General features: G+C 41.9%; 2 protein-coding genes across 18 annotated transcripts in view; one reads left to right on the top strand and one right to left on the bottom strand.

Moving 5' to 3' along the window:
* Positions 1-1,727: 1,727 nt before the first annotated feature.
* On the bottom strand, positions 1,728-7,675 carry LOC129188890 (uncharacterized). Its single transcript, XM_054790016.1, has 4 exons — positions 7,639-7,675; positions 5,188-5,529; positions 4,991-5,145; positions 1,728-3,230 (listed from the first exon to the last, which is right to left on the bottom strand). The coding sequence occupies exons 1-4, from the start codon at positions 7,673-7,675 to the stop codon at positions 1,728-1,730; spliced, it is 2,037 nt and encodes a 678-aa protein (XP_054645991.1).
* kif1aa (kinesin family member 1Aa) overlaps positions 7,653-26,775 on the top strand; it is a 56,422-nt gene continuing 37,299 nt past the window's right edge. For 10 of the 17 annotated variants that reach the window (XM_054788930.1, XM_054788928.1, XM_054788927.1 and 7 more), the window contains exons 1-15: positions 7,653-7,939; positions 9,051-9,223; positions 18,546-18,619; positions 18,706-18,888; positions 18,968-19,033; positions 19,623-19,801; positions 19,872-19,983; positions 20,049-20,126; positions 21,346-21,411; positions 21,497-21,514; positions 22,523-22,601; positions 22,683-22,761; positions 22,847-22,989; positions 23,660-23,698; positions 24,900-25,102. In XM_054788930.1, the coding sequence (XP_054644905.1) occupies positions 9,118-9,223; positions 18,546-18,619; positions 18,706-18,888; positions 18,968-19,033; positions 19,623-19,801; positions 19,872-19,983; positions 20,049-20,126; positions 21,346-21,411; positions 21,497-21,514; positions 22,523-22,601; positions 22,683-22,761; positions 22,847-22,989; positions 23,660-23,698; positions 24,900-25,102 (1,425 nt within the window). In that variant the 5' untranslated portion in view covers positions 7,653-7,939; positions 9,051-9,117. The remainder of the gene's footprint in view (positions 7,940-9,050; positions 9,224-18,545; positions 18,620-18,705; positions 18,889-18,967; positions 19,034-19,622; positions 19,802-19,871; positions 19,984-20,048; positions 20,127-21,345; positions 21,412-21,496; positions 21,515-22,522; positions 22,602-22,682; positions 22,762-22,846; positions 22,990-23,659; positions 23,699-24,899; positions 25,103-26,775) is intronic. The other 7 variants (XM_054788932.1, XM_054788934.1, XM_054788933.1 and 4 more) reach the window with 2 other exon arrangements.

Genomic DNA, 26,775 nt, shown 5'->3' with positions numbered 1-26,775 from the left:
AATTTACAAGAAGAAAGTTTAAATTGTTGGGAAATTAAAAAAAAAACAACAGCACAAATTGGAAAAAATGCTTTAAATGTACGCGTATAAAGCCAAAATATTCCGAGAAAAAAGTATATTTGTTTATTTATTATTTATTTATTTATTTGTACATCAGAAGCAACACAATTTATAAACAGTTAAGATAGTGCAGGAGAGGATGGAAGCCAAAAGAGGCTTATGTGAATACCTCCCCAAAATTATACAGTACACAGTAAGGAAGTAAAAACATTAAAAATACAAATCCAATTACAAATCAGGAAATTCAAATCAAATATATACAATCTTATATTTTTCCGTTAATTAGAGTCCTTTTCAGATGCTTTTTAAATGAAGATAAAGATGATGTTGATTGACGTTCAGGACATAAATTGTACCAAAGATGTGGTCCACGATATTTTAGAGAATACTGACTGACAGGAGTTCGACAATAAGGAAGAGAACATCGACTTCAATATTGGGTAGGATAATTGTGAATAATAGAAGACAACATAAAAAAGTTTTGGAAAACTTTGGGAAGGACATGACGTAGTCGATAATTTTGCTGGCCTCGATAAATTGACATGTGCATGCGTGTTTGTTTTCCTCGTCTCTCTTTACCGCACAGGCTGGATGACGAGAGGGTTCACTCTGCATGTGTCTGTGCGCATTGGTTCTATAATGGAATGAACGGAGAGCGTGAACCCTCCTGTCAGGCTTTGCCCCAGTACGTGGAGGCGGGGCTACTAGTGAGTGGATACACATACTGAGTGATGGCAGTTAGCAAGTCAAGTGAATGCTAAGATGAATGAAGGCACAAAAGCGATGGTATCTAAGCCGAATGCCACAGCCCCAGTGTGGAGGTGCAGCAGAGCCTTCATCCCGGCAGTCAACGCTTACTGAGGCGCTTAGTCGGCAAAGTATATATAAACAAAACAACGCAAAATGGCCCGTGCTCCCAGACAGTGTCGCTTGCTACATTGCAAAAGAAATGCAACCTTTCAATACGGTTGAAAAGTCAACATTTTGGGCAATGTTTGACAGATAATACGAATTGCCTGGGAGAACGTACATGTACACGTCACAAACAGCAATTCCTGAACTGTTTAACAGAGTGAAAGAAGGAGGACATCGAAGGACATCAGAAACACTGCATTCTACTCCGCCACCACAGATATGTGGTCCAGCTCAAATGTGACCCCCTACTTTAGTTTTGTCATGGGCGGCCGTGGAACACGGCGAGTATTTTAGGATCCCAAATGCAGACAAGGGAGGCAGAAAGTACAAAAGAACAATTTAATATACAAAAGAGTCCAAAGCAAAAATACAAAGTACAAATAAGGAAAATCCAACAAGGTAAGAGTCCATAACAAAAAACACTAACAGCAAAAGGCTGTTAGGATAAAACTAGAAATAACAAAAATACACTGCAGGCAAACCTTACAGGAGAAGATCACAAAAAGGGCTAGCAGGTAGGTACAGGTAAGCGGGGAGCCAGAGAGCAGGGTAAGGAGCAGGTACAGGGAGCAGGTTGTCAAGGAGTACAATCTGGCACCGGTCTGGAGTTTGGCTGGAGCTTAAGTAGGCCGGTGGTAATGAGCTGCAGGTGTGTGTAATTAGGGCTGGATCATGTTCAGGGATGTGCTGCAACAAATAAACGACAGAGGGCAGCAGAGCAGAACACAGAACATGACAGTATGCCCCCCCTCTTATAAGGCGCCGCCTGGCAGCTTACCTGGCTTGTCAGGATGGAGACGGTGGAAGTCGCTAATGAGGGACGGATCCAAGATAAGGGAGCGGGAGATCCATGAACGCTCCTCAGGACCATAACCTTCCCAGTCGACCAGATACTGGAACCCTCTGCCCCTCCTTCGGGAGTCCAAAATGGCCTTCACAGTGTAGGCTGGGTGGCCATCGATCAAGCGCGGCGGGGGCGGAGCCTCGACCGGAGGGCACAGGTGACTGGTAGATACAGGCTTGAGACAGGAGACGTGGAACACTGGGTGTACTTTGAGACTGGATGGCAGTTTGAGTCTCACGGAGGAGGGGTTGATGATGGAGTCCACAGTGTAGGGACCCACAAATCTGGGCGCCAGCTTCCTATTAGTCCCTGCTAAAGGTAAGTCCTTGGATGATAACCAGACCTCATCGCCAACCTGATAAGTGGGAGCTGGGATCCTGTGACGGTCAGCCAGCCGTCGATTTCGTGCCGCCGTGCGGCCTAGTGCAGCGACTGTCTCTCTCCAAATCCTCCGGGCTCGGCGTAGATGAACCTGCACGGATGGCACTGCAACTTCCGCCTCCTGTGAAGGGAACAGTGGGGGCTGATATCCGTAAGCGACCTTAAAGGGTGACATACCTGTGGCAGAGCTGACAAGCGTGTTGTGTGCGTACTCCACCCAGGGGAGGTGGGGGGCCCAGGAAGATGGATGCCGGTGACAAACGCAACGAAGGGCAGCCTCCAGGTCCTGGTTGGCCCGCTCTGTCTGGCCGTTGGTCTGGGGATGGTGACCGGAAGAAAGACTGACCGAGGCCCCCAGCATCTTGCAGAATGCCTTCCAGACTCTGGACGTGAACTGGGGGCCCCTGTCTGAGACGATGTTCGTGGGAATGCCGTGAATACGAAAAATGTGTCTCACCAGCAGACGAGCTGTGTCCAGGGATGTAGGTAGTCCAGGTAGTGCAATGAAATGAGCCATCTTAGAAAACCGGTCCACAATGTTCAATACTGTCGTGTTCCCCCTAGAGGCAGGTAAACCGGTAATGAAGTCCAAGGATATGTGAGACCAGGGCCGGGCGGGGATGGGTAATGGTTGGAGCAGGCCGGCTGGTGGTCGGTTTGAAGACTTACTCCTGGCACAGACAGAGCAGGCCGCGACGAACTCCTTGGCGTCCGCCGCCATAGAAGGCCACCAGAATCTTTGCGCCAGTGCGTATAGCGTCCGTTTGAGTCCCGGGTGGCAGGTTACTTTAGACGTGTGACCCCATTGTAGTACCTCTGACCGAGCTCCTCTGGGACGAACAGTCTTCCTGGGGGGCAGCCCTCTGGTGGTCTCCTCCCATCTGTTGCTTCCGACACCTTCCTCTCCACCTCCCACTGGAGTGCACCCAACACTCGAGCCACAGGTATGATAGTCTCTGGTGCCTTTCCCTCCTCCGTGGGGCTGAAGACTCTTGATAGGGCATCGGGCTTGACATTGCGTGAACCGGGTCTGTAAGTGATTGAAAAATTGAAACGGGTGAGGAATAATGACCAGCGGGCTTGTCGAGAATTGAGTCTTTGAGCGGTGCGGATGTATGACAAGTTCTTATGGTCCGTGATGACTATGAACGGAAGTGTAGCACCCTCCAGCCAATGACGCCACTCCCGCAGCGCCAGAACGATGGCCAGCAGCTCCCTGTTACCCACATCATAGTTGCTCTCAGCCTGTGTGAGGCGACGAGAGAAGAAGGCGCAGGGGTGCAGCCTCTGGTCGACCGAGGATCGCTGGGACAGGACGGCTCCCACTCCCGTATCCGATGCGTCGACCTCTACAAAAAATTGCAGGTTAGGATCAGGATGAACGAGCACAGGTGCTGATGTGAATAACGATTTCAGATTACAGAAAGCCGTCTCTGCCTCTGGGGTCCACACAAACGGAACCTTAAGAGATGTAAGCCTAGTCAGAGGTCCTGCCTTACTGCTGAAATTGCGGATAAATCGCCTGTAGAAGTTGGCGAACCCTAGGAACCTCTGTAAGTGCTTCCTTGATTTAGGAGTTGGCCATTCGACCACCGCCTGAATCTTGGCGGGATCGGCACGCAATTGACCCTTCTCCACGATGTACCCCAGGAACGGCACTGATGTGGCGTGGAAATCACACTTCTCAGCTTTAACATACAACCTATTTTCAAGGAGGCGTTGAAGAACGAGTTTGACATGCGTAGTGTGTTCTTGTAGATTCCTAGAGAAAATCAGAATATCATCAAGATACACGAAGCAAAACAGATTAATCATATCGCTTAAAACGTCGTTAATCAGATTCTGGAACACCGCTGGGGCGTTAGTAAGACCGAAGGGCATGACAAGATACTCAAAGTGCCCCAGCGGAGTGTTAAACGCGGTCTTCCACTCGTCTCCATCCTTAATGCGCACTAAGTGGTAGGCATTACGGAGGTCCAGTTTCGAAAAGATCCGTGCCGAATGGAGAGCGGAAAAGGCAGAGTCCATGAGAGGGAGCGAATAACTATTACGTACCGTAATACTGTTCAAACCCCGATAATCGATACAGGGGCGCAAGGACTTGTCCTTCTTGGCAACAAAAAAGAAACCCGCACCGAGAGGAGAGGAAGAAGGACGGATGAGCCCGGAAGCTAGCGAGGCAGAGATATAGTCCTTAAGGGCCTTTTGTTCCGGCCCAGAAATATTATAGAGCTTAGCGCTGGGTAATGTGGTGTTGGCTAGTAATTCTATCGAGCAATCATACGGTCTATGAGGTGGAAGTGTCTGTGCACGATCCTTACTAAATACTTGTTTCAAATAATGATATTCCTCAGGCACATTGGTGAGGTTAATCTCCTCTACCGGAAGTGGTTTAACGGAAACCTCGGAAATGGCAGACCTAAGGCAGTTAGCGTGGCAGAACGTACTCCAGTTGACTATGTTCATCTTAGTCCAATCTACGGCAGGATTGTGGAGTTTGAGCCACGGTAACCCTAACACTAGTGGAGCTGCTTGGGAAGGCATAATAAAGAAGCTAATCCTCTCTGAGTGATTACCCGACAATTGCAGAGAAAGAGGTTCGGTCTGATACGTGACTACTGCTAGAAGACGTCCATCTAAAGACAGAACCTCCTTCGGAGAGGATAGCTTAATCACTGGGATATTATGTTTCTCAACGAATGACGTATCCAAAAAGCAGTCATCGGCACCGGAGTCAACTAGTGCGGTTACAGTCACATTTCTGCCCCCCCCTGTAATAATCCCCTTGACCTGGAGACGTCTCAGGGACTCATTGCCTGTGTCGATCACTTCCTGGGGGTACTCACAAATACCAGCTGAGGACTGGCTGCTGGTGACGGGAGGATCGATACTGGATAGCGATAGATGTGCCGATGGTGCTCCTGGAGTCGACCCTTGGCGACGAACTGGACGGATGGGGCATTGAAGAAGCCGATGACCTGGGTTACCGCAATACAGGCACAGGTTCAGGCGACGGCGACGGGCTCTCTCCTCGGCGGCTAGTCGTCGTCCTCCCAGCTGCATTGGAACCTCCGTATCACCATCAACCTTGATGGGGTGAGTACTCCTCTGCTCCGTGGGCGAATGTGGTATCGGTGTATGAACCTGGTATCCCTCCTCTGCATAGTCCCTGATTCTCTCCTTTACTCGGTTGTCTAAACAAATCGCTAAGTTTATCAAGTCATCAAGCGATGTAGTATTATCCTTGGCTATTAGCTCATCCTTAATGCGGGCACTAAGAGCCCTCCGGAAGATACCACGGAGCACGGTATCGGGATATCCGCTTGCTGCTGCGAGCACACGGAAGTCAATGGAAAAATCGGCCACAGATTGCCCTCTTTGTTTTAAGTCCAACAGGCGATTGGTGGCTTCTAAACCCCGGATAGGGTGATGAAACACCCTTCTTATCTCCTCTAAAAATAATGGTAAGGAGGTACGGATGGCGGGCATAGAAGTACTTATGGCCAGGGCCCAAGTGGCAGCTCTACCCGCAAGCAAGCTCATTATGAAGGCTACTTTAGCTTGATCAGAGGAGTAAGATGTAGGTTGTTGATCAAAAACTAACGAACATTGATGTAGAAACTGGTTACAGGAATCAGTCACCAGAGAAGCGAGGAGGGTGAGGGATACTGGGCTCACGAGCTTGATGAGCAGCAGGTGTGCTTGCAGCTGTGGCAGCAGCGGAATCACTCATGGTAGTGGTTGTACCGACCTCTGGTGGCGGAATCGGAGCGGAACATCCCAGTCGTTGATTTAATGCTTCCATGTTAGCAGAGAGAACAGAAATGGCTTCCAGGATCCCTTGGAGCGACTTCTCATGGCTTCCAACCATGTGTCCTTGGTGTGTCAGGGCTTTTCGGAATTGTTCCATGTCTGCGGGATCCATGTTCTGGCCAGATTGTTCTGTCATGGGCGGCCGTGGAACACGGCGAGTATTTTAGGATCCCAAATGCAGACAAGGGAGGCAGAAAGTACAAAAGAACAATTTAATATACAAAAGAGTCCAAAGCAAAAATACAAAGTACAAATAAGGAAAATCCAACAAGGTAAGAGTCCATAACAAAAAACACTAACAGCAAAAGGCTGTTAGGATAAAACTAGAAATAACAAAAATACACTGCAGGCAAACCTTACAGGAGAAGATCACAAAAAGGGCTAGCAGGTAGGTACAGGTAAGCGGGGAGCCAGAGAGCAGGGTAAGGAGCAGGTACAGGGAGCAGGTTGTCAAGGAGTCAAGGAGTACAATCTGGCACCGGTCTGGAGTTTGGCTGGAGCTTAAGTAGGCCGGTGGTAATGAGCTGCAGGTGTGTGTAATTAGGGCTGGATCATGTTCAGGGATGTGCTGCAACAAATAAACGACAGAGGGCAGCAGAGCAGAACACAGAACATGACAAGTTTAACAATACACTACAAAACGACGTGTGTGTGTTTTTTATTGGAGTGTTTTTTTTCTTAACAGACACAGGGTCTATTTTTTTTATTGTTTTGGGTTATTATTGTGATTTTTATTTAAGTTCTAAAAGAGACTGAGACTCCATTTTATTTTCATTGAATTTTTTTTGTTTTTTTAAATTATGTTGTTTGTTTAATTTCTTTAAAAGTTCTTGGCATTCCAATTACAATGTTAAATCCTCTTGAGAAATTAAAGTTTGCTTTTGATATGATACTCTCATTATAGGTACTCTCATTATTATGCCATAATGGAAAAAATGGTCTAAAAAAATGTTGTCAATAATATCGATTATCGACAATAACTTGTAGGACAATTATCGGCCAGCAAAATGTGTTATCGTGACAGGCTTAATTATGAGAAACAAAATAAAATAAACTTGTAGTTTGGGAAAATTTGTTTGGGTAAAAAGTTATAATACCATGGGAATAAAGTCATAATTACAAGAAGAAAATATACAAGAAGAAAGCCAAAATAGTTGGAAACAAAAATGACAAAAAACGAGCAAAGAGCTAAGTTGATACTAATAATAGGCTTTTTTTTTTTTTTACCAGTATGACAAAACTGAGATGCAGTTCTTTCTTGAAACATACATATATAACTTCAATGTGTTGCTTTACAAGATATCAAAGTGGCAAAGTTGCATCCTTTCATTTTTCACTATGTGGCCCTCACTGGAAAACGTGTGGGCACCTCTGCTCTAATCACATTCAGATTCGAGCCAAATAGTATAAAAATCGTTTCACACAAATAAAAAATGTAAAAAAAAAAAAAAAAAAAAAAGCGCCACGCCGCATATTTGTGAAACACAAGAGTGCTAAATTAATGAAATATGTCGTGATTTTCACTGTAAAAGAAAAAAACACATTAAAAGTAGTTTGGCTATGACGTATTGGCCAAGGTGCACACCCCCTCCCCGCTCTTCCCATCACCGCATTGATGCTGTTACCTCCCTCGGCGGTGACGTCATCGGCCGGTGGTAGCATCCTCGGTGTGAGGACGAGGTGGAGACGACACAACCATTTTGGACGCCAGAGGACATCCCAGCCCAGCCCAGCTCAGCTAACCGGCAACACCACCCTGCACTGACACCTTTCTTCCCGGGTGGACCGAGCACACCGAGCCCCTCTGCTTTATGGAGGCCGGAGGCTGCTAGCAGGAGCCCGGGAAGGACGAGAGGAGGAGAGTAGGAGGACGCGGATCAAACAAACGACGACAGAGCCCCACAGCACACACGGTGCTAGCATTACGTATGTACACTGACATTTTATATTATTCATTTAAAGCTTGGATTCCACGCTGTGTACGGTGGCTTTTATTGATTGAGATTTTTTGGTTGAAATCTCCTGGGAGGACGTGGGCTCAGGGTGCGGCCATTGAAGAGGCTACCGCTGCCTCCAGGACACTTGTCATGTTTGAATGAATACGATTTCAAGAATTTAACGTGTTCACCTTCCACAGACTCCCACATTTACACTGAATTATAATGTGTCTCCACGTTATATTAATATTTGAAGGCTGGTTGCTGGCTGGTTTTCTTTCATACTTCAGAATAATGGGCACAAATCATGCATCAAAACGTCATTATTGGTAACAACTGTCCTCCTAATAGCCTAAAAAAAACACCCAGCAGGTGACATTTTGACAACTAAGGTGACATTAATTAGCCTTTGTCACTAGCCTTTTAACACGGTGGCCGCCCTAAGGGCTGCGTCGTCTTCCAGTGTCCCTCCCTGTACACAAAATATCACATTTTGCCTCATGTTTCCACCTAAAAACACCAGGGGAAGCCACATTGAACCATTAGTTGATTTTTTTTTTATTTTAACAATGCTTACTTGTGTGTATTTGGCAGCTAAATGACATAAACAAGATGCCACTCTTAATGTTGACCCGAATGCATTTCACATGAGTCTGTTTAGGAGCCACTTGTAGGAGGGAGGATGACACAGCAAAATGAGACAGTGATGGAAAACAGGGGACACATGAGCTCAAATCTGACAATAACCTCGTCAATAATGTCGTCATCCTGCCTCCCAACATGAAATTCTCTTTAATTTGATTGGTGGCGATGAGTCACACTTTCCCATTAAAACTCCAAGAGGAGGCCGAGGCCCGGCCCGTTGTAATCCCGGGACGCAGACGCACATTTCGCTGCTGCTGCACTTCTTTTGTCGCCGGTCGCCATGGTGGCAGCTGACCATGCACGTTCCTTCTTGGAACGTTGGAACCCTCCACTATTGTTCACATTCCAAGCACCCCCGGGGGTCATAGTCTACCACTTTGTACCACCTTCTGTCAAAAATGTCAAGACAGCAAGTGGTGTTTATATGTATTAACATAAATTCAATCCCTCTACAGAGCTCCAGTGGTCCAAACGCCCGACTACTAGAGAGTGGGCACCCCGAGGTGCAAGGAAGGCAGCGCCATGGCGGGGGCTTCTGTGAAGGTGGCGGTCCGAGTCCGCCCCTTCAACTCCAGGGAGATGGGAAAAGAGAGCAAATGCATCATCCAGATGTCTGGAAACACCACCAGTGAGTACCACCGTCCACTTCTTGCAGTTGCAGCTCCCGGCCACAAGGTCAAGGAACTGTTGCTGTTGTATGCTACACGCTCCTGAGTGCAGGAAAGTAGGAAATAATCCATGTGGGGCTTCTGAGGTACCTCCTTAAGGTGTTCCAGTTGAATACTGTAGCTGCTTTACATAACCGTGGTTGGTGTACCTATATAGTATCATCAGATGTATGACATATAGTATAAGTAATAGAAAAACCTGCGCATAGAAAACCTGTTTATGACTTTCTAAATACGGGTTTTTACCATTATTAGAGCCCCGTAGACATGAAGTAACACCCCTATAGTTACCTTTACACTCCTATTATTCTTTGTTTACACCGCATTGCTAATGCACAGTCAACGGCAGGGGTGAAATGAAAGAAGAGTAGAAAGAAATGCATTCTGAAATACAAAATGTGAGTTGTGGACACCAGCATTTTGTTAATGTTCTGGTAAAACAAGCATATTCGCTTTGTTTGGGTTTAAAATAAGCTCTGAAAATAAATGTTACAAAAATGAGTAGCTCTTGGTCATTTTCATTTTGTAAAAGTAGCTCTCACAAGGAAAAAAACGTTGGTGATCCCTGGTCTACGGGATCACTGCTGGGACACAAGAGACGGCCATGACTGCATAGCATTCTAGCAAGCTAACTAGTTAGTCTCTAATTCATTTATTCTAAACTTAAAAAAGGGTTTCATACGGAGTGGGCAAGAAGGACAAACTAAGAAGCCATAAGCTTACCACTTCCACACGGAAATGGGAGGAGAACCTTTTTTTACTCTGTCATGTTGGACATGCCATGGCTGACTTCATGCAGTGTTAAGGTAATGTATTGTAATGTCATGTCTCATTAATGTTTTGTGTCATTACTGACGGCTATTGACCAGAATACTACATATGACTTGTCTTTCAATATTTTTTTATTAATACCGGGCCTTAGTCAACCACAAATCAGCGATCATTTATTAATGAATACATTTTTGACAAACTGCATTGGAGTAAGGGAGTGATGTTCGAGCTGCAATGTAGCGAGTGACGACTGTACTCACTAAATATAGCCACAAAGTTGGCTACACTGATTCCTCCTGCTACTAGTCTTATTATCTGGGAGACCACGTGTGTATGAGGTGTGTTAAGAAGCGGAAATATGATGCCATCTACTGTACACAGTTGGAACCACAAGCTACATTCACAAACAGTCCCACTATAATGGGCTCCACACACGGGAGGCGACGTCGCCTCTAGTCCATTCATTTTCAAGGCAACCTGTGCAACGGGGTGATTAGCGCGAGTCCCCATCCAGCTAAGTGACAAGCGAAAGTTGTGCGTGTTTGAGCTCGCGCTGGCTTGCGACGCGATCCCAGGAAGTTGAAAAATGTTCAACTTTTTATCGCTGTCGCCCAGACGAGGACCAGTCAGCGGGAGTTTCATTGACCGACCAATGAGTGGACAGGATGTTATTCAGTACTCTCTTGCAGGTAAACATGGAGGAGAAAAATAATACTTGCCGTGTCAGATTTCCCGGAGCTATTTGACATTTCTCCAAAACATATAGAGATATAATGAAAAAGCAGCGGCACGGGAACTTGTTGGCGCCAGAGTAAACATATCAGATAAGTTTACCTCAATTTGCACAGACATTTATGCAAGTTCATCTTCAATACTAGCAAAATCCAGTACCAGCAAGAGTACACGATCAACACTGGCCTCTTTTCCTCCTCTGAACTACTTTGATACCCCCAAATTCCCACCAAATCTGACAGCCAGTCAAAACCGTGGGAGACTCGTAATTCCCTCAGGATGTGAGTGTGTCGCCACAGCTGCTCGTCGTCTCCCATGTGCAGGGTTTGCTCCGCGTTGTCGAAGAGTTTCGCCAATCGTCGTTTGTCGCCTCCCGTGGAGTGTGGAGCCCACAATGTGTTTATGAGCGATGGCCAACAGGTGGCACCAAATTTATTTGTACCAGTCCAAATTTGAGAGTGAAAACATTGTTTTTTTTTTTTTAAAAGGACAACCTTATCATAATTACTGACAAAATTCATACTTCACACGGTTTGTTGCTGATGAGAATTGTTCTGTCTCGGGGGAGTATCTTGGAATAAGAGCTAATGTCCGCCTCTTAAGTGTGGATGTTTGTGTTGTGGCAAATAGAGCAAACGCTGAAGAGTCATCAAACTAAAATGCGGTGCTTATGAAAGCTCTTGAACGACACATTGGTGTAATGTTCTAAATTTATGAGGGTGGATTAAGCCAGCATTTGACAGATTAACATATTTGCCGTCCATGCAAGGTGAGAATGTCACATTGTCATATTTGCCCATGATGGCTTCACAATAGCATTTACATGTAAGATTGTGTCACTGAAGGTGGAAATGGGGTTAGAAGCATATTGAGGCATTTTATTCTGACGCCGAGCTGCTGTAGCCAAACTTTTTAAACTACCAGAATGGGAACTCACTCGGTCGGGAGGAGACACTCGATATGTCGTCTGCTTGGCAAGTTAAAGCCATTGTTCAATAATAGATGAGCCTTATTGAAATATTTAACATTTGGCCTAATTTAGCACCCTCCACCCCTCCTCTCCCTTCCTCCCTCGCCCCATGTCACGGGTGGCTAGACGACAAGATGGGTGCCGTTTTTTTTTTTTTCGCCCTGTGTGACTTTTGGGTTTTTGCTTGGAGGAAGTCTTTTCAAACATTGACATCTTGCTGGAATGAACTCTTTGCTTTTGGCAGAATGATTAAAATGGAACAATAGAAAGTGAATGGTGTAACAGTGAACAATGCAAATGCAAGAATAATTTCTATATGTATACAGCCCTTAACAATACATGTACAGTATTTGCTATTTTGAGTAATAGTGAAAAAAACCAGAGTAATTGAGATGCCCATTTATGTTTATTTTACGCCGCAATCTCTCCCCCTCCTGTAAATCCTCCTGCTATTTTGATGTTGACGTTGTCCTTCGATTTTGGATCAACATTTGCAATTAAAGTGACTGTTGAATTAATTATTATGTTAGATTAAGCTCCTCCCCTTCTGCCTTTAATTGCTGTTGTTTGCTAACAAGCTAAAAACATAGAAGCATACAGCATTTCAGGCTTAAGCCCTGTAATATAATTTTTTTTGGCTAAAATGCCTAAGAATGTATAAATGTAAAGCTGCCATTGCTGCCAACAGTTTAGAGTAGAGGCATGACTTTAGGCTTTTTTGAAAGCTAACAAGCTGATGATTTATTAATTAATATCATTTTGAATGAAGCCTATAAATTTGAAGCGTGAAGTGGCGAAGGATTACTGTACTGGTTTGGACTGGAAAACACAATAGGACCATAGTTTGAGAATCGACCTAATCTCATGTCAAATTTGACAACGATGCTATAAAAAATGAATATTTTACACAGTTATTCTGAAGTTGGGATCAGGCGTTCCGGCTCGCCGTCACACCTTGGTGCTTTGCATTGTCGTTCTTTGATAAACTGTGCGGAAAGTTTACGATAAATTCACGTATTAACTGTGACTTTTTTGGACAGAAAATCCAACTGAAAGTGTGTTTTTCCACATTCATATTTTTATCTGTGCATGCTCCCCCCGTGCGTCTTTGGGTTTTGTCCGGGTACTTTGGTTTCCTCCCAATTACAAAAACATGCATGTTCGGTTAATTGGTGACTCTAAATTGTCCATAGGTATGAATGTGAGTGTGAATGGTTGTTTGTCTATATGTGCCCTGCGATTGGCTGGCGACCAGTCCAGGTTGTACCCTGCCTCTTGCCCGAAGTCAGCTGGGATAGGCTCCAGCATAGCAGCTACCCTAGTGAGGATAAGCGGCATAGAAGATGGATGGATGGATATTTTTATCTGAAGAATAATCGTGTGACAGCAAACTGTTTGAGCCTAAATCAACAGCGCCTCTGCTGGTTGCAGCCGTGTACTGCACTCCATTTCGCTTTAACTGCTTGAAGGAGCGATTAAGTGACTGTAATGTGTATATACAGAACGGCAACATGGAAACAATTCATAGAACAGTATAAGTGTTGTGTGTATTTACATACAAATGGTTAAGAAGGAGCATCTTGAGGACCAAGCATGATGTGGCCCGCAGTCAGTGTTGAGTGGATGCCTCTCGAGTGTGTGTGTGTGTGTGTGTGTGTGTGTGGTGCAGGATGTGAACGAGTTCATTGCTTCTGCTGCTGTGTGGAGGAGTGACAACGACGGTGCATAAATGTCTCCTTGTCCTCTTGTCGCCTTGTCTTCTGGCTGCTTTGTTTGAGGTGCTGGTCCACACGCCAGTTCCCACACGACTGCAGAATGGCAGTCATCTTGTTTTTTTTTTGTTTTTGGGGTGGGGGGGGGTTCCCTCCTCCCTGCTGAGTTGGATTAAGATGCAGAGCACTAAGCAGAAGCTCAATAGGCCTCTTCTTTGAGATCTGCAGTTTGCTTTCAGAGCTGTTTCTAATATTTTGACCCTTAAATGAAGCAGTATGACAAGCACAATTGCACATTGTGTACCTAATAAACTGACTGGTGATATATATGAGAGTGCATTTGTTGCAACCACGCCCATGTAATTTAATTTGCCCTCTCTCCCTCCATGACACGACCTCAGGGGCAGTCTATAAATGAAAAAGTGGCAGTGCCCTCATGGAAAGAAAGGACGTGCTCTGCATGCTAATAGCGCCAGTCCAACGCGCGTCACAGGCAGAGCACAGTTCCCTGACGTCAGCCCAGATGCTCATGAGAACGTCAGCTCACAGGTCAACACCTGAACTGTCGGCTTGGTGCTTCTCTTTCCGCTCTTTAGAGGAGATGTTCATTTCCTCATCTCATCCCTTTTTCTCCTGGATGGCTTATGCCTGCTTGATGAATTTTATTTGAATCCATTTTGGTGAATTAGCAATTGCATCTAATTTTATCGCACAGAGAGGCAACGTACCTATATGACGTTACGCTCTCTAAAACTAGAATGTTCTCCTTGACGGGCCCTGACAGCTTGGCACTTAAGTGTAGTGTTAAAGTCACAGCTTACCATGGTGGAAAAAAATGCAGTTTCTTTACGCGTTTCGTCTCCTCCTAAGCGGACTGAGTGAGAGGAAGCGGCAGAGCGATAGCGCTGCGGTCTGTGTGTGGGGGGAGGGGCCAGGTACTCAGCCAGGGAGCAAGCAGACAGAGAGACACACAGGGAGGGCGTGACTGACTCTCGGTGCAACAACAAAATTTTTTTTACTATATCGGCTACATTTTCACTGATATTGATTAATCGGTGATATGTCATAATCAGCCCTATTAATCGACCCGCCGATATATCGGTCGGGCTCTAGTTTGTGGCATGTCATACATGAATAAATAGTTATGCATTCATTTTTTTTTCTTTTCGCTTTTGCTGTGCACTTTAATTCAAATTGGAAACATTTTGCACTTTCTCACAAGTTAATTCATGCAATATTTTGCAGCAGGAAGTTGCCTTGACAAGATGTGTGATGTTTACGTTTTGTAGTTTTTTAACTTTATTTTTACTTTTCTTTTTTTTTTAATAATGTATATATTTCAATATTTTAACAGTATTAAACAACACACAGTACATTTTTATTTATGAAAATGGTTTTCTATACATTTTTATTTATACAGTTTGAACAATCTATATACTGTATTTGTTTTTTAATAACATAATTTTTTATTTATAAAAATGATTTTACAGTATAAATAATTTGTATTTGTACCTTTTTAATAATATTATATATTTTAATAACAAGCAACAAACACTACATTTTACTTTACATTGGGCCTTTTTGTGTTGTTTTTTAAATTTTATTTTATTTTTACAGTATTCCACAGGCCAATAAAAAAGCCTTGGGCCTCAAATGGTCCCTGTGCTGCACTTTGGACACCCCTAGTCAAATGGGTGCATGTTTATAGCTTAATAATATTATATATATTGAAGTATTTTAATAATTTTAAATAACAAGCAATGATTTTTTTAGTTCTGAAAATTATTTGATTATATATATTATTTTATTTTTTATATTTTTAATATATTGAATTTTGAATAACATATGGACTTCTTTAGACAATTTTTTAGTTTTATACAACTTTTTTCTTTTTAATAATAATGTACATATTTAAATATTTTAACAACATTAAACAACCCAATACATTTTTATTTATATATTTTTTTATCATTTGTATTATTTTTATGTATACAATTTTTTAAATATTATAGTTAGTTATTTTAATAACAAACGTCTGTTTATAAATATTATTTTACTTTAAATATAATTTTTATTTGTACTTTTATAATATATATTGAAATATTTGAACAACATTAACCAGCCAAAAATATGTTTTTTTATTTATGAAAATAATTGTATTATATACACATTATTTTGATATTTACAAATGAAAAAATAATTTTATACACATGATAATACTAGTATCAACATTTCAGCCTTTTTCTCTTTACATTGTGGCTTTTCAGTTTTTGGTTGTTTTGTTTTTTGTTTAATTTTATTTTTACATTGTTCCATGGGCCAATAAAAAACAAGCCTCGGGCTGCAAATGGCCCCCCCGGGCTGCACCTTGGACACCTAAGATTTTCAATATCAAAAATTAGCATTTGTAGCGGGTTTTATTCATGTTTGTTTGCCATTTGCTCAGGGTCTTAGAATGTAACTCATAAAGAGTAATTCATAAAGAGTGTTATTTTTGTCATTTTTAGAAATGACAACTATGGTAAACCTGAAAATACATTTCAAAATGGGTCTCAAAGTAGTCAAACTGCTCACAGCCACTAGAGGGCATATTTGTGTGCTGTCTCAGGGTTGCTATGATAAGCTATGATGCTTATCATAGCCCACTGTTAAGATCCTCAGTTTGTTTGTTTCTTAGATGTTTCTTCCTAAAACGCATCATCACTCATGTACTTTCATTACAACCTCTTAGCTAATTTGTGGGTTAAATAGAAACAAGTTAAACTGTTTTTTTTAACTTCATTTGGGATAAAAGTGAAATAAGGTGACTTTATTGTAGGAAACAGTGCAGTATCTCTTACTGATTATTGATTCTGATGATGCTGCGACTTGCCACACAGCAAATGTATTTTAATTCAGTCGTAAGCACAGAATGGTTAAACGTAACTGGATTACATGTGTTGTTCTACGGGTTTCTTCTAGCACCGCATGTCAGGACCAGGAAAAGGCAGCCAGGTCATCCTCTAGATGGAAGAATTGGTGTTCACACTTATCCCAACTTCTACTTAGTCGTTTTCTGCACCATCGACCCCCTCTGCATTAGCAGGAAGTTGTCCGGAGGAAACGGCTTATTAACTCATAGCCACATAGGATGATGATGAGGATGTCACAGTGTTTACAGCACCACTCAGCTAATTGTCAAATGACTACGAATGGTGATGGGATGCAAAGTTTAAAGCTGTCCTAATCAATAACAACCTGAGCTGTCATGAAGTGTCTCCATGTGATTTGTGTGAGCGTCCGATGTCAACTTAGTGGGAAATGACGTCGTCAGCAGTTGGTCATCGTCATGACTCATGATTAGTCATGATTATCTGCGGTATTATTACTGCCTTTAATATTTTAAAAGAAGCTTTCAGTGTGGTTTATTGGCTGCACACGGCGATGCTTTATGACACCACTAAGCTATGATAAAGTGCAGCTACAATAATAAACATATTGTTGAATGAATACCTCTCTAAGACTGTCAATCAGAACCAAGCATTATTATCTCTGAAGGGGCTGAACTTTTGATGCAGCTCCTATATCCTCAGGGCATTGAATCAATCGCAATTATTGGACTGTTCAGGTTGTCTTAGTAGGTGTTTTGTCTCTCATTCAGGTCCTATCTAGTCTTTGAGCGTTCAAGATTCAAGATTAAAGAGTTTTATTGTCATATGCACAGTAAAACAGTAGTTATACTGTGCAATTAAATTCGTATTCTGTTCATTCTCCCAAGAAAAGAAAGAAAACACAAGAAAGAATAAGAACATAAGAAACATAAATACCAATAAATTAAGCAACAACAACAGAAGAGAGAGACATTAAAACAGATAAATAATACAAATAAATAAACAAATAAATAAATAAAGTGTTATGAGTATGTGCGTGTGTTGCGTGCGGCGTGTGTGAGTGCTTCGTTGAGAAGCCTGATGCCCTGTGGGTAAAAGCTGTTTGCCAGCCTTGTGGTCCTGGACTTCAAACTCTTGTAGCATCTGCCTGACGGTAGGAGTGTGAATAATGAGTGTTGTGGATGTGTGCTGTCCTTGATGAGGTTGTGTGTTCTGCGTAGGACTCTAGTTTTATAAATGTCTTGCAGTGAGGGCAGGGCTGCCCCAACAATGTTCTGTGAGATCTTGATCACCCGCTGGAGTGCCTTCCTATCACGTGTTGTACAGTTACCGTACCGAACAGTGATGGAGGCGGTAAGGACACTTTCGATAGTGCGTACTGCGTGAGTGTGTTGAATGTCCAAAATGAAGAGAAAAAATAGAGCATGTCTAGTCTTGGAGTTTTACCCTACTGATTATGCGTCTTTGAGCGTGAAATGATGAACTGCTCGGAAGAGAGGTGACGCGTCTTCTAAGATAACCCGAGAACAGTCCACTTGCGATCAATTCCAGAGCTGTCTAAGTCATGCTCAGAGACTAGATAAGACATCTTCAGTCGGTCGGTCCTAGCTACTCTTTGAGCATGTCTAGTCATTGAGTTTTACCCTACTGATGATGTGTTGTTGACTAGATAGGACAGTCTAGAGCTGTCCTATCTAGTCTTTGAGCATGAACTGATAGGATGAGAGGCAAAACTTTTTCAGACAACCCGAGAACAGTCTGCTTGCGATTCATTGCCCTGAGAAGCCCAGAGCTGTCCAGTTCATGGTCAGAGACTAGATAGTACATCTCTTAAGATGGTCTTTGAGCACGTCTAGTCTTTGAGTTTTACCTTACTGATGTGTTGTTGACTAGAGTGGACTTTCTAGAACTGTCCTTTCTAGTGTTTGAGCAAGAACTCATGAAGACTGCACAGGTGAGAGGCCCAATGTCTTCTAAGACAACTTGAGAACAGTCCAGTTGCGCTTGATTCAGTGCCCTGGCAATACAGTGACCTGGATCAATGAGAATATTCACAGACAAGCTCTTGCATTGGATCACATGAGACTGTGCTAGTGTACAAAATGTCTATACTGCATAGGTTCAGCACTGAAGACGTGCACAAAGAAGCTCAGAACTTGTCACTGACTCCGCTCCGCTCCGATCCAATTTCACTTCGCTGACTTGCCCTCCTTGTCATGTCTTTCAGCCATCATCAACCCCAAACAGGCCAAAGACAACAAGAGCTTCAACTTTGATTACTCCTACTGGTCCCACACCACGGTAACACACACACACACACACACACCTTCTGTACACTGTACATTGAATACTGAATATTCACACTTTTGGTTGATTGCTGCCACCAGCCGGAAGATGCAAATTACGCGTCTCAGATGCGCGTCTACCAAGACATTGGCGAGGAAATGCTGCTGCACGCCTTCGAGGGCTACAACGTCTGCATCTTTGCCTATGGCCAGACTGGCGCCGGCAAGTCCTACACCATGATGGGGAAGCAGGATGTCAAGGATCAGCAGGGGATCATCCCATTGGTAGAGATGTGGCGATAAATAAGCAGTTAAAATCATTAAGGATCAGGTGAATTAATCCGTGTCATGTTCTTCCTTGCAGCTGTGTGAAGATCTGTTTACCAAAATTAATGACAACACAGACAACAGCTTGTCCTACTCTGTAGAGGTAACCCCCCGCCCCAAACTTTTTTAGTCAAACTCATTTTCTCTGAAAAATGGGGCCGTGTATATGTAATGTGTACGTGTGTTGTAGTATTGCAACTGCAACATAACACAGCATTATAATGTGCACGTTGTACGAAAGCTGTATTGTCGTGGTAGCCAAGTATAGTATAAAATATCATATGAAAACAGAAGAATCAAAATAAAAATATATATGCACTAATGGCGGAAGACCACGTCAACAAATTACCATTGGTTGAAAAATCCTTAAGTATTGCAACTGCAACATAACACAGCATTATAATGTGCACGTTGTACGAAAGCTGCATTGTTGTTGTAGCCAAGTATAGTATAAAATATCATATGAAAACAGAAGAATCTCAATAAAAACATATATGCACAAAATGGCATAGAAAGTGAACCGCATCTAATCAGGTTTTTATCCTACATGTCATAATGGTGATGTGTGAACATGCTGCATGTATGCAGTTAGCATGTGGTCTGGTAGCATCTTCTTTTCACCACCCCCTTAAAGAGGACTTGTCTATTTGCTATAGCCTGTTAGATTTTCCATGTATAAATATTGTCCATAGGTAAGCTACATGGAGATCTACTGTGAGCGCGTACGTGACCTGCTCAACCCCAAAAACAAAGGGAACCTGCGAGTGCGAGAGCATCCTTTGATGGGACCCTACGTGGAGGACCTGTCCAAGCTGGCCGTCACCTCCTACAACGACATCCAGGACCTGATGGACTCTGGCAACAAGGCCAGGTATGCGGCCTCCCAGCCTGAGATTCTCCAACACACTGAAGACTGACTTACTGTGATTCTCTCTTGACAGGACTGTGGCCGCTACCAATATGAATGAGACGAGTAGTCGCTCCCACGCTGTATTTAACATCATATTCACTCAGAAACGCCACGACGCTGATACTGACAACACCTCTGAGAAGGTATACGGTTTATAGGCGATCATGAGAGTCGCTTGTCTTCAATGGCTGCAACTTTTTTCTTTCAGGTCAGTAAGATCAGTTTGGTGGACTTGGCCGGCAGCGAGAGAGCAGATTCGACCGGGGCCAAAGGGACCAGGCTGAAGGTGGGCAAAGTTGTCTTGTGCAGGGATTCTCAAACAAGGTGCTATGTAGGTGTGAACCCCAGATGCAGTGGCACGAGGCCGAAAAACTTGATTAATTACAGTCACACAAAGCACAACAAAAGCAGAAGGTCAACGACTATTAAATGTCCATAAAGTAAATGAAGTCCAAGCAAGTGCGTCCTCTGAACATTGCAGACCGGTTTTAAGTAGCCAGACAGTCAATCAGCAGCAGGGGTGCCAGTTGTCCCGCCTCTAGCCAGAACTAGGGCCTATGAAAACAGAGAAAACACAAAGAGGTGGCGAAGGATGCCAGAACAGGAGGGCAAACATGTGCCGTGACACTAGGGTGGTCACACCTTGTTTACTTTCCCACCAACCTCCTCAAATTTGTTTTGCAATTGTGCAAAAACACGGCAAGGTGTTGGGAAAGAGTATCATGCAAGCTATCCAGCATGCTTTACGGTAGGAATATATGGGTGTAGGAAATAGATAGCATCAATAGTCCATTCCAGAAGGTCAGACGAAACCTGAAATGTATGCTAACCAAAAAAATATTTCCCATAAGAAATAATGAGAAAAACACCCAAAAATGTTAACACAAAACACTATTTTATGGTTTTACATGCAGAAAACAATTTTAAATGCATAAAAAATGATGAATTAGTGGGATAAATGAACATTTAACTTTTACTTCATCGTTGTCGCTATGAGGCAGCAAGATCCACACGGACTTCACAGTTAGTGTTTGAAAGATCATCTTTATCAAAATGCTGGCACTTGCAACTTTCTTTGGCTTTGTGGTGGTTTATTTTGTAGCCGTGATAAATAAGAACAGAATATTTGGCTTTGTGGTGGGTTATTTTGTAGCGGTGATCAATAAGAACAGAGACTTTTGGTGTAAGTTAGTATGCAACGAACTACAGAGTCAACCGCTGATGACGCCATAGACGGGCAATGGACCCGACTTCCGGTTCCTGTTTCCATGTATTAGCAATAGGATGCTAACAAGGACTTTTGGTGACAAAAATACATTAAGAACACAGTTGGACTTACGCAGTGTATTATTAACACGACAAGACACGCTAACCGGAAAATGTACACAAACATTTATGAGTACATTTTTTTTATATAAACCGAAAAGTACATGCACAGAGACTCCGCTTTAGGTTTTGCTCATTAACAAAGATATGGCCTCTTTATCCGTTATTCTCTGTTACAGGAAGGAGCTAACATTAACAAGTCTCTCACCACACTGGGAAAAGTCATCTCTGCTTTGGCAGAAGTGGTAAAAAATGTTTACTCCTCAATGAAAGATACATTTGATTTATGTTGCATAAATATGCTCATTTACATACTCCGCTTCATCCTAGGACTCTGGACCAAACAAGGTAAAACACTTTACACTTTTGCACAGTAACTGCTAGCAAAAAAATGGTGGTAATGATAAAGCAATGTTGTCTGTTGCCATTTTTGGCCCACGGATGTTTATTTATTGGCCCGTGGCACATTGTAAAAATCTAATTCAACAAAAAAAAACAAAAAACAATAGCAAAAATTGAAAAATCAGTAGTAATTTTACAACAATAAAGTGAAAATATTAAGATAAAAAGTTGTAATTTAACAAGAAAAAGTTGTAATTTTGCAAGAATAACACTAATATTATGAGTAAAAAATAATGTAATGTAATGATTTTTTAAAAAGTCTGAATATTATGAAAAACAAGACAGCGAGTAAAGCTGTAAATTATGGAAAATTAGATTGTGGGAAAAGTTATGTTATAAGAATAAAGTAAAAATATTAAGAGAAAAAATTTGTCGAGAAATATGTGGCAATTTTATGGGTATAAACTTGTAATATTAACAAAAAATGTCATTTTACTAGCATAGAGTTAAAATATTAAAAAATGTTTTTTAAAGTCATAATATTGTGAGAAAGTAACAAAACAAAAGAAAATTGTATTTTTTTTATTAGTTTGGGGAAAAGTGTATAATATTATTGGAATAAAGTCAAAATACTTTGAGAATAAAGCCATAATATAATAATAATAATAATAAAATTTGAAGAAGATTATTCAAGAACAAAGTCTAAATATTTGTAAAAGTCTAACAGCAAAAATGGGAGTAAAATGACCAAGACCAAAGTTAATACTAATAATAGGCTTTTTCACCTATATCACAAAGTTGAAATGCAGTTTTTTCTTGAAATATATATAACTTGTTAGCATATGTACATGCTTTACAAAATATCAAAGTGGCCCTTGCATCCTTTCATTTTTCAGTATGTGGCCCCTTGGTGGAAAAAGTTTCGACACCCCTATGATAAAGATACAGCCTTCCTAATAACATCTTTAATTTCCCTCACTGAGATAATGGTATATTTATCTATCTAACATACAGAATAAAAAGAAGAAGAAGGCGGAAAGTTTTATTCCCTACAGAGATTCCGTCCTGACCTGGCTGCTGCGAGAGAATCTCGGTAGGAATCAGCAAATCTTAACACCCTTACAGCACTTCTTTTATCATGTGCTCTAATTAATTAATCCAACGTGTGCACCAGGTGGGAACTCTCGCACCGCCATGGTCGCCGCGCTGAGCCCTGCCGACATCAACTATGATGAGACGCTCAGCACGCTCAGGTAGAGAGAGAGTGTGTTACCGTTTTCCTCCGACATCTTTGTGCAACATCCATGGGTTGAGTGTTCGCACGGTTTATATTTGCAGGTACGCAGACCGCGCCAAGCAGATCCGCTGCAACGCTGTCATCAACGAGGATCCCAACAACCGCCTGGTGCGAGAGCTGAAGGAGGAGGTGTCTCGCCTCAAAGAGCTCCTCTTCGCCCAGGGCCTGGGTGATATCATTGAGAGTGAGGAAACTTTTGTCTTACCCTGTGAAAGCATATTTACAGCCCTCCCAAGAGGAGAGCATGATCAGCAAGGAGCTAAATGTCGCCGACGTTGACATGAGCAGTTGCCGACAAACTGAAACTAGCCATTGCTTGTGCATTTACTTGAGAATAGGCGATTTATAAAAGATGTTTGAACCTACGGCAGTTTGTTGACATGGTTTTTCTCAATTTATGCCTATTTGTATATAGATTCTTATGTTTGCATATGATGTTGTAGCGATACAAGTACTGTGTATGGTTCTGAGCTGTGATTCAGGGGTTGGGCTATAGGGGGCAGTGTTTCCCACAGTACTACAATCTATTTATGGGGTGGGTGTTAGTCTTTTCCATAGATTCAGCTTTAGACTGAAAAATTGGACAATAACAGAAAACAATAACAGAAAGTGGCCACGCTTACAGGGAGGCTGCTGGTGCTAGCCAGTAGCACCAAACCAGTTTGCATACTAGGTCAACATACAGTAATATATTGCTATTGTAGTACTGTAACAAACTAGCTAATAGAATAGCTCACTTGCATGCACAAAAAGGTAAAGCAATTCAAATGAAACGTGTGCATCAATCTATGTTTGTCTTACTCTCTCTCCTTCTCCCTGTGTCTCTCTCTCCGCCACATCGCGACACCTCCAAGCATTTCGAGGGTCTGCCGCTGAGATCGAGGGTTTGAAATGTGTGTTCTCTGCCTCTTCTTGCATCCTCCAACGAGCGTGCGCTTCTTGCGGCCGCCAAATTGCAGCTTTTTGTGCTCTGCTCGCCACCGCTGCATCGGGAGCATAATTGTTGATTTTGATCTTTTTTTTGGCCGTTATTATTATTATTATTATTATTAATATTGTTGTCATTGTCCGGTTTAAGCTCAGACAAGTGTTCAGCCGAGTACTCGACAAAGTATGCGAGCGGTCCGTAGCAGCACATTATTATAGCACATTAAATAATAATGATAATAATATTTAGATACATAAAAATAGTAATATACAGTGGTGTGAAAAAGTGTTCCTGATTTCTTATTTTTTTGCATGTTTTCACACTTAAATGTTTGAGATCATCAAACAAATTTCAATAGTCAGTGACAACACAACAAATTTGTTTGATGGTCTGAAACATTTGAGTGTGACAAACATGAAAAATAAAGAGAAATTAGTACGGGGGCAAACACTTTCACGCTACTGTATTGTAATAAAACATATATAAATAATAAATTATTATTATTACTATGTTGGCATAATAATAATAAATTATTTTAAAAAATAATGTCAAAAATATTATTATTACTGCTGCTAATAATAATTATTATTATTTTAATAATCAGAATAATTCTATGAACTATAAAGTAGAGGAAGTTTAAGCACCATAATAATTACACAGTTAATGACAATGATGGTGTGTTAGTTGAAGGTCATAGTTTGTGCAATATACCAATCAGGCGCATTGTGAGCTAAACTGCAGCATGTCGGTATTTCGATAAGATGTCTATGAGTCACTCCTAATGTTCCCCGCGCTAATCAGCCATAAAAATGGCCTCGTTTTATGTTTTATTTGTCGTACTGATTTGTGCTGATGCTTGATATAGGGGTATAAACGCTTTTGTGAAGCAGCAGATGAGTGTTTTATTTTTGAATTATATTCTGCAGCTTGTCTATGAATGTATTTTATTTGTAGCTTAGTCATTGCTTTGTCTTTTTTTTTTTTTTTTTTTTTAGTTCTTTGCTTTTTGCTGGTGCTGCCCTGGCTTGTCGCATCGAAGTTGTTATTATTAGATCTATTTAAAGCCTCCTCTTTTTTGTGTCTATTCTCTCTTCTCTTCCTCATCTATTTTGTTTGCTCACCCTCCAACCCCACTTCCTGTCCACACACCCCCGCCCTGCCGACAGACGTATCCGATTACGAGAACAATAACAATAAAGGCCAAGCTGTCAATCAAAGGGATGATCTCTCCACAGTGACCAACGCCATGACGGGTATGAGTCCCTCCCCGTCTCTATCCGCCTTGTCCAGCCGTGCCGGCTCCATTGCCAGCCTGCACGACCGCATCATGTTCAGCCCGGGCAGCGAGGAGGCCATCGAGCGCCTTAAGGTGAACATCAGATGGCACTTTGTCATTACGCTGGGCTTGGTGGGGATGGAAAAACAGCACATGATGTTGCTGATTTATGTTTGTGTCATGACAGCAATTACATAAAATGACTACTTGGCCCCAATCCAAGTGGAGTGGAACGGCCAAATGTGAAAATAGGATGCCTATACCCTTTTACGCTGCCTGAAAATGCCGGTTTTGGAGGTGGTTGTCAATTCTAAAAGAGCACACAATTAAGGCAATACTGTACTTTTGGCGGGACGTACGTTCCACGCCGACCAGCAAAAATGACAAAAATCTACGAGCAATTGATATTTTTAACAACTGGCTTGCTCCTCGCCCTCCAAAACCTCCTGCTAGCTTGACATTGACATTCTCCTCCAATTTCAGGTAAACATTTGCAAGAAAAGTGACTGTTTTGTTGTAATTATTAGATTAGATTCAGTTTCAAAAACTTCCCCATCTCTTCAATTTCCATTGTTCACTTGTAAGCTAAATGCTAAATGCACAATCCAAGTTTAAGCACTAAATATGCCTCACATGGTATAAAATGTATAGCTACTCACCACTAATGAATGATGTTAGATGATGACTATCAGTATGGTACGTTCAAGGACCGCTGAACAAGGTGCGAAATCGCAACGCTTGATGATGTATGCTGAACAGTTGTGGGCAGCACCGTGCCCTCACTCTATTGCGGGTTTTCAAAAATTAATAAAAAAATGGCCACTAAGGCTCTCTAGGGAACAAATTTACTGTGACACACACGAGTAGGAGTTTGATTTACGTTTTAAATGGCGTATTTACTTTTATTATGTCTACTATATTGGGTAACACCAGTGTAAAGCCATTTAAAGCTGCCATTACAATACATTGATGAGGCAATAGCCACCGAAGGAAGTACATGGTCCAGAAAAAAAAAACGAGGAACTGCTAACGTGTTGTCTTATTTATGTCGAATATGTTTGTTTCTCTGATTATCTACTATATTAGGTAATGCAAATGTTAAAAACCATATTTTAAAAATTATAAACAGGTTTTTTATGCCATAACTATGAAAATATTCCATATATTAATATTGAATCCTACTTTATGGAAATTCAGTTATTGCTGTCGGGTCTGGAACCAATTCACCACGATAAACGAGGGATGACTGTACATTTTGTATTATCACATGTTTCTCAATTATTACGACTTAAAGTGAATGAGATATGTTTACTGTTAATAGATATGTTTTTAAAAAAAAGAAGTGTTTTTTGTGCAAATTTGCAGGGCCGCGAATGTGCGGGGATCCATGGCACTGCCTAGTTGCTGTGTAAAAGGCACAGGCGAATACATTTCTCGTCTACTGACACTCTTCATGTAAAGGAGACCTTTATTCAGATCTGCAACAAAATTTTGGCCATTACTGGCAGTTTCCTGCAAAAAACAGGAATATTTTGGAGTTTATTCTTGTCTGCATTCATGTTTTTTGGAAAGAAAAATGAATTATTGTTAATTCCCATAGAAAATAGTTGATAACGTTAAAGGGACTTTAAAAAATATATAGTATTATATATAGTATTATATATGGTCGTTTAAACAAACAAAGTGACCAAAATAATTTCACAATTACAAATAAATGCATAAAAGTTGTTGTACAGGTTTCCAATATTTACTGTCACTCTTTGGCC

The sequence above is a fragment of the Dunckerocampus dactyliophorus genome, chromosome 10, assembly GCF_027744805.1.
Source record: "Dunckerocampus dactyliophorus isolate RoL2022-P2 chromosome 10, RoL_Ddac_1.1, whole genome shotgun sequence".
Classification (NCBI taxonomy): Eukaryota; Metazoa; Chordata; class Actinopteri; order Syngnathiformes; family Syngnathidae; genus Dunckerocampus; species Dunckerocampus dactyliophorus.
This window is presented reverse-complemented; position numbering and strand designations above follow the sequence as displayed.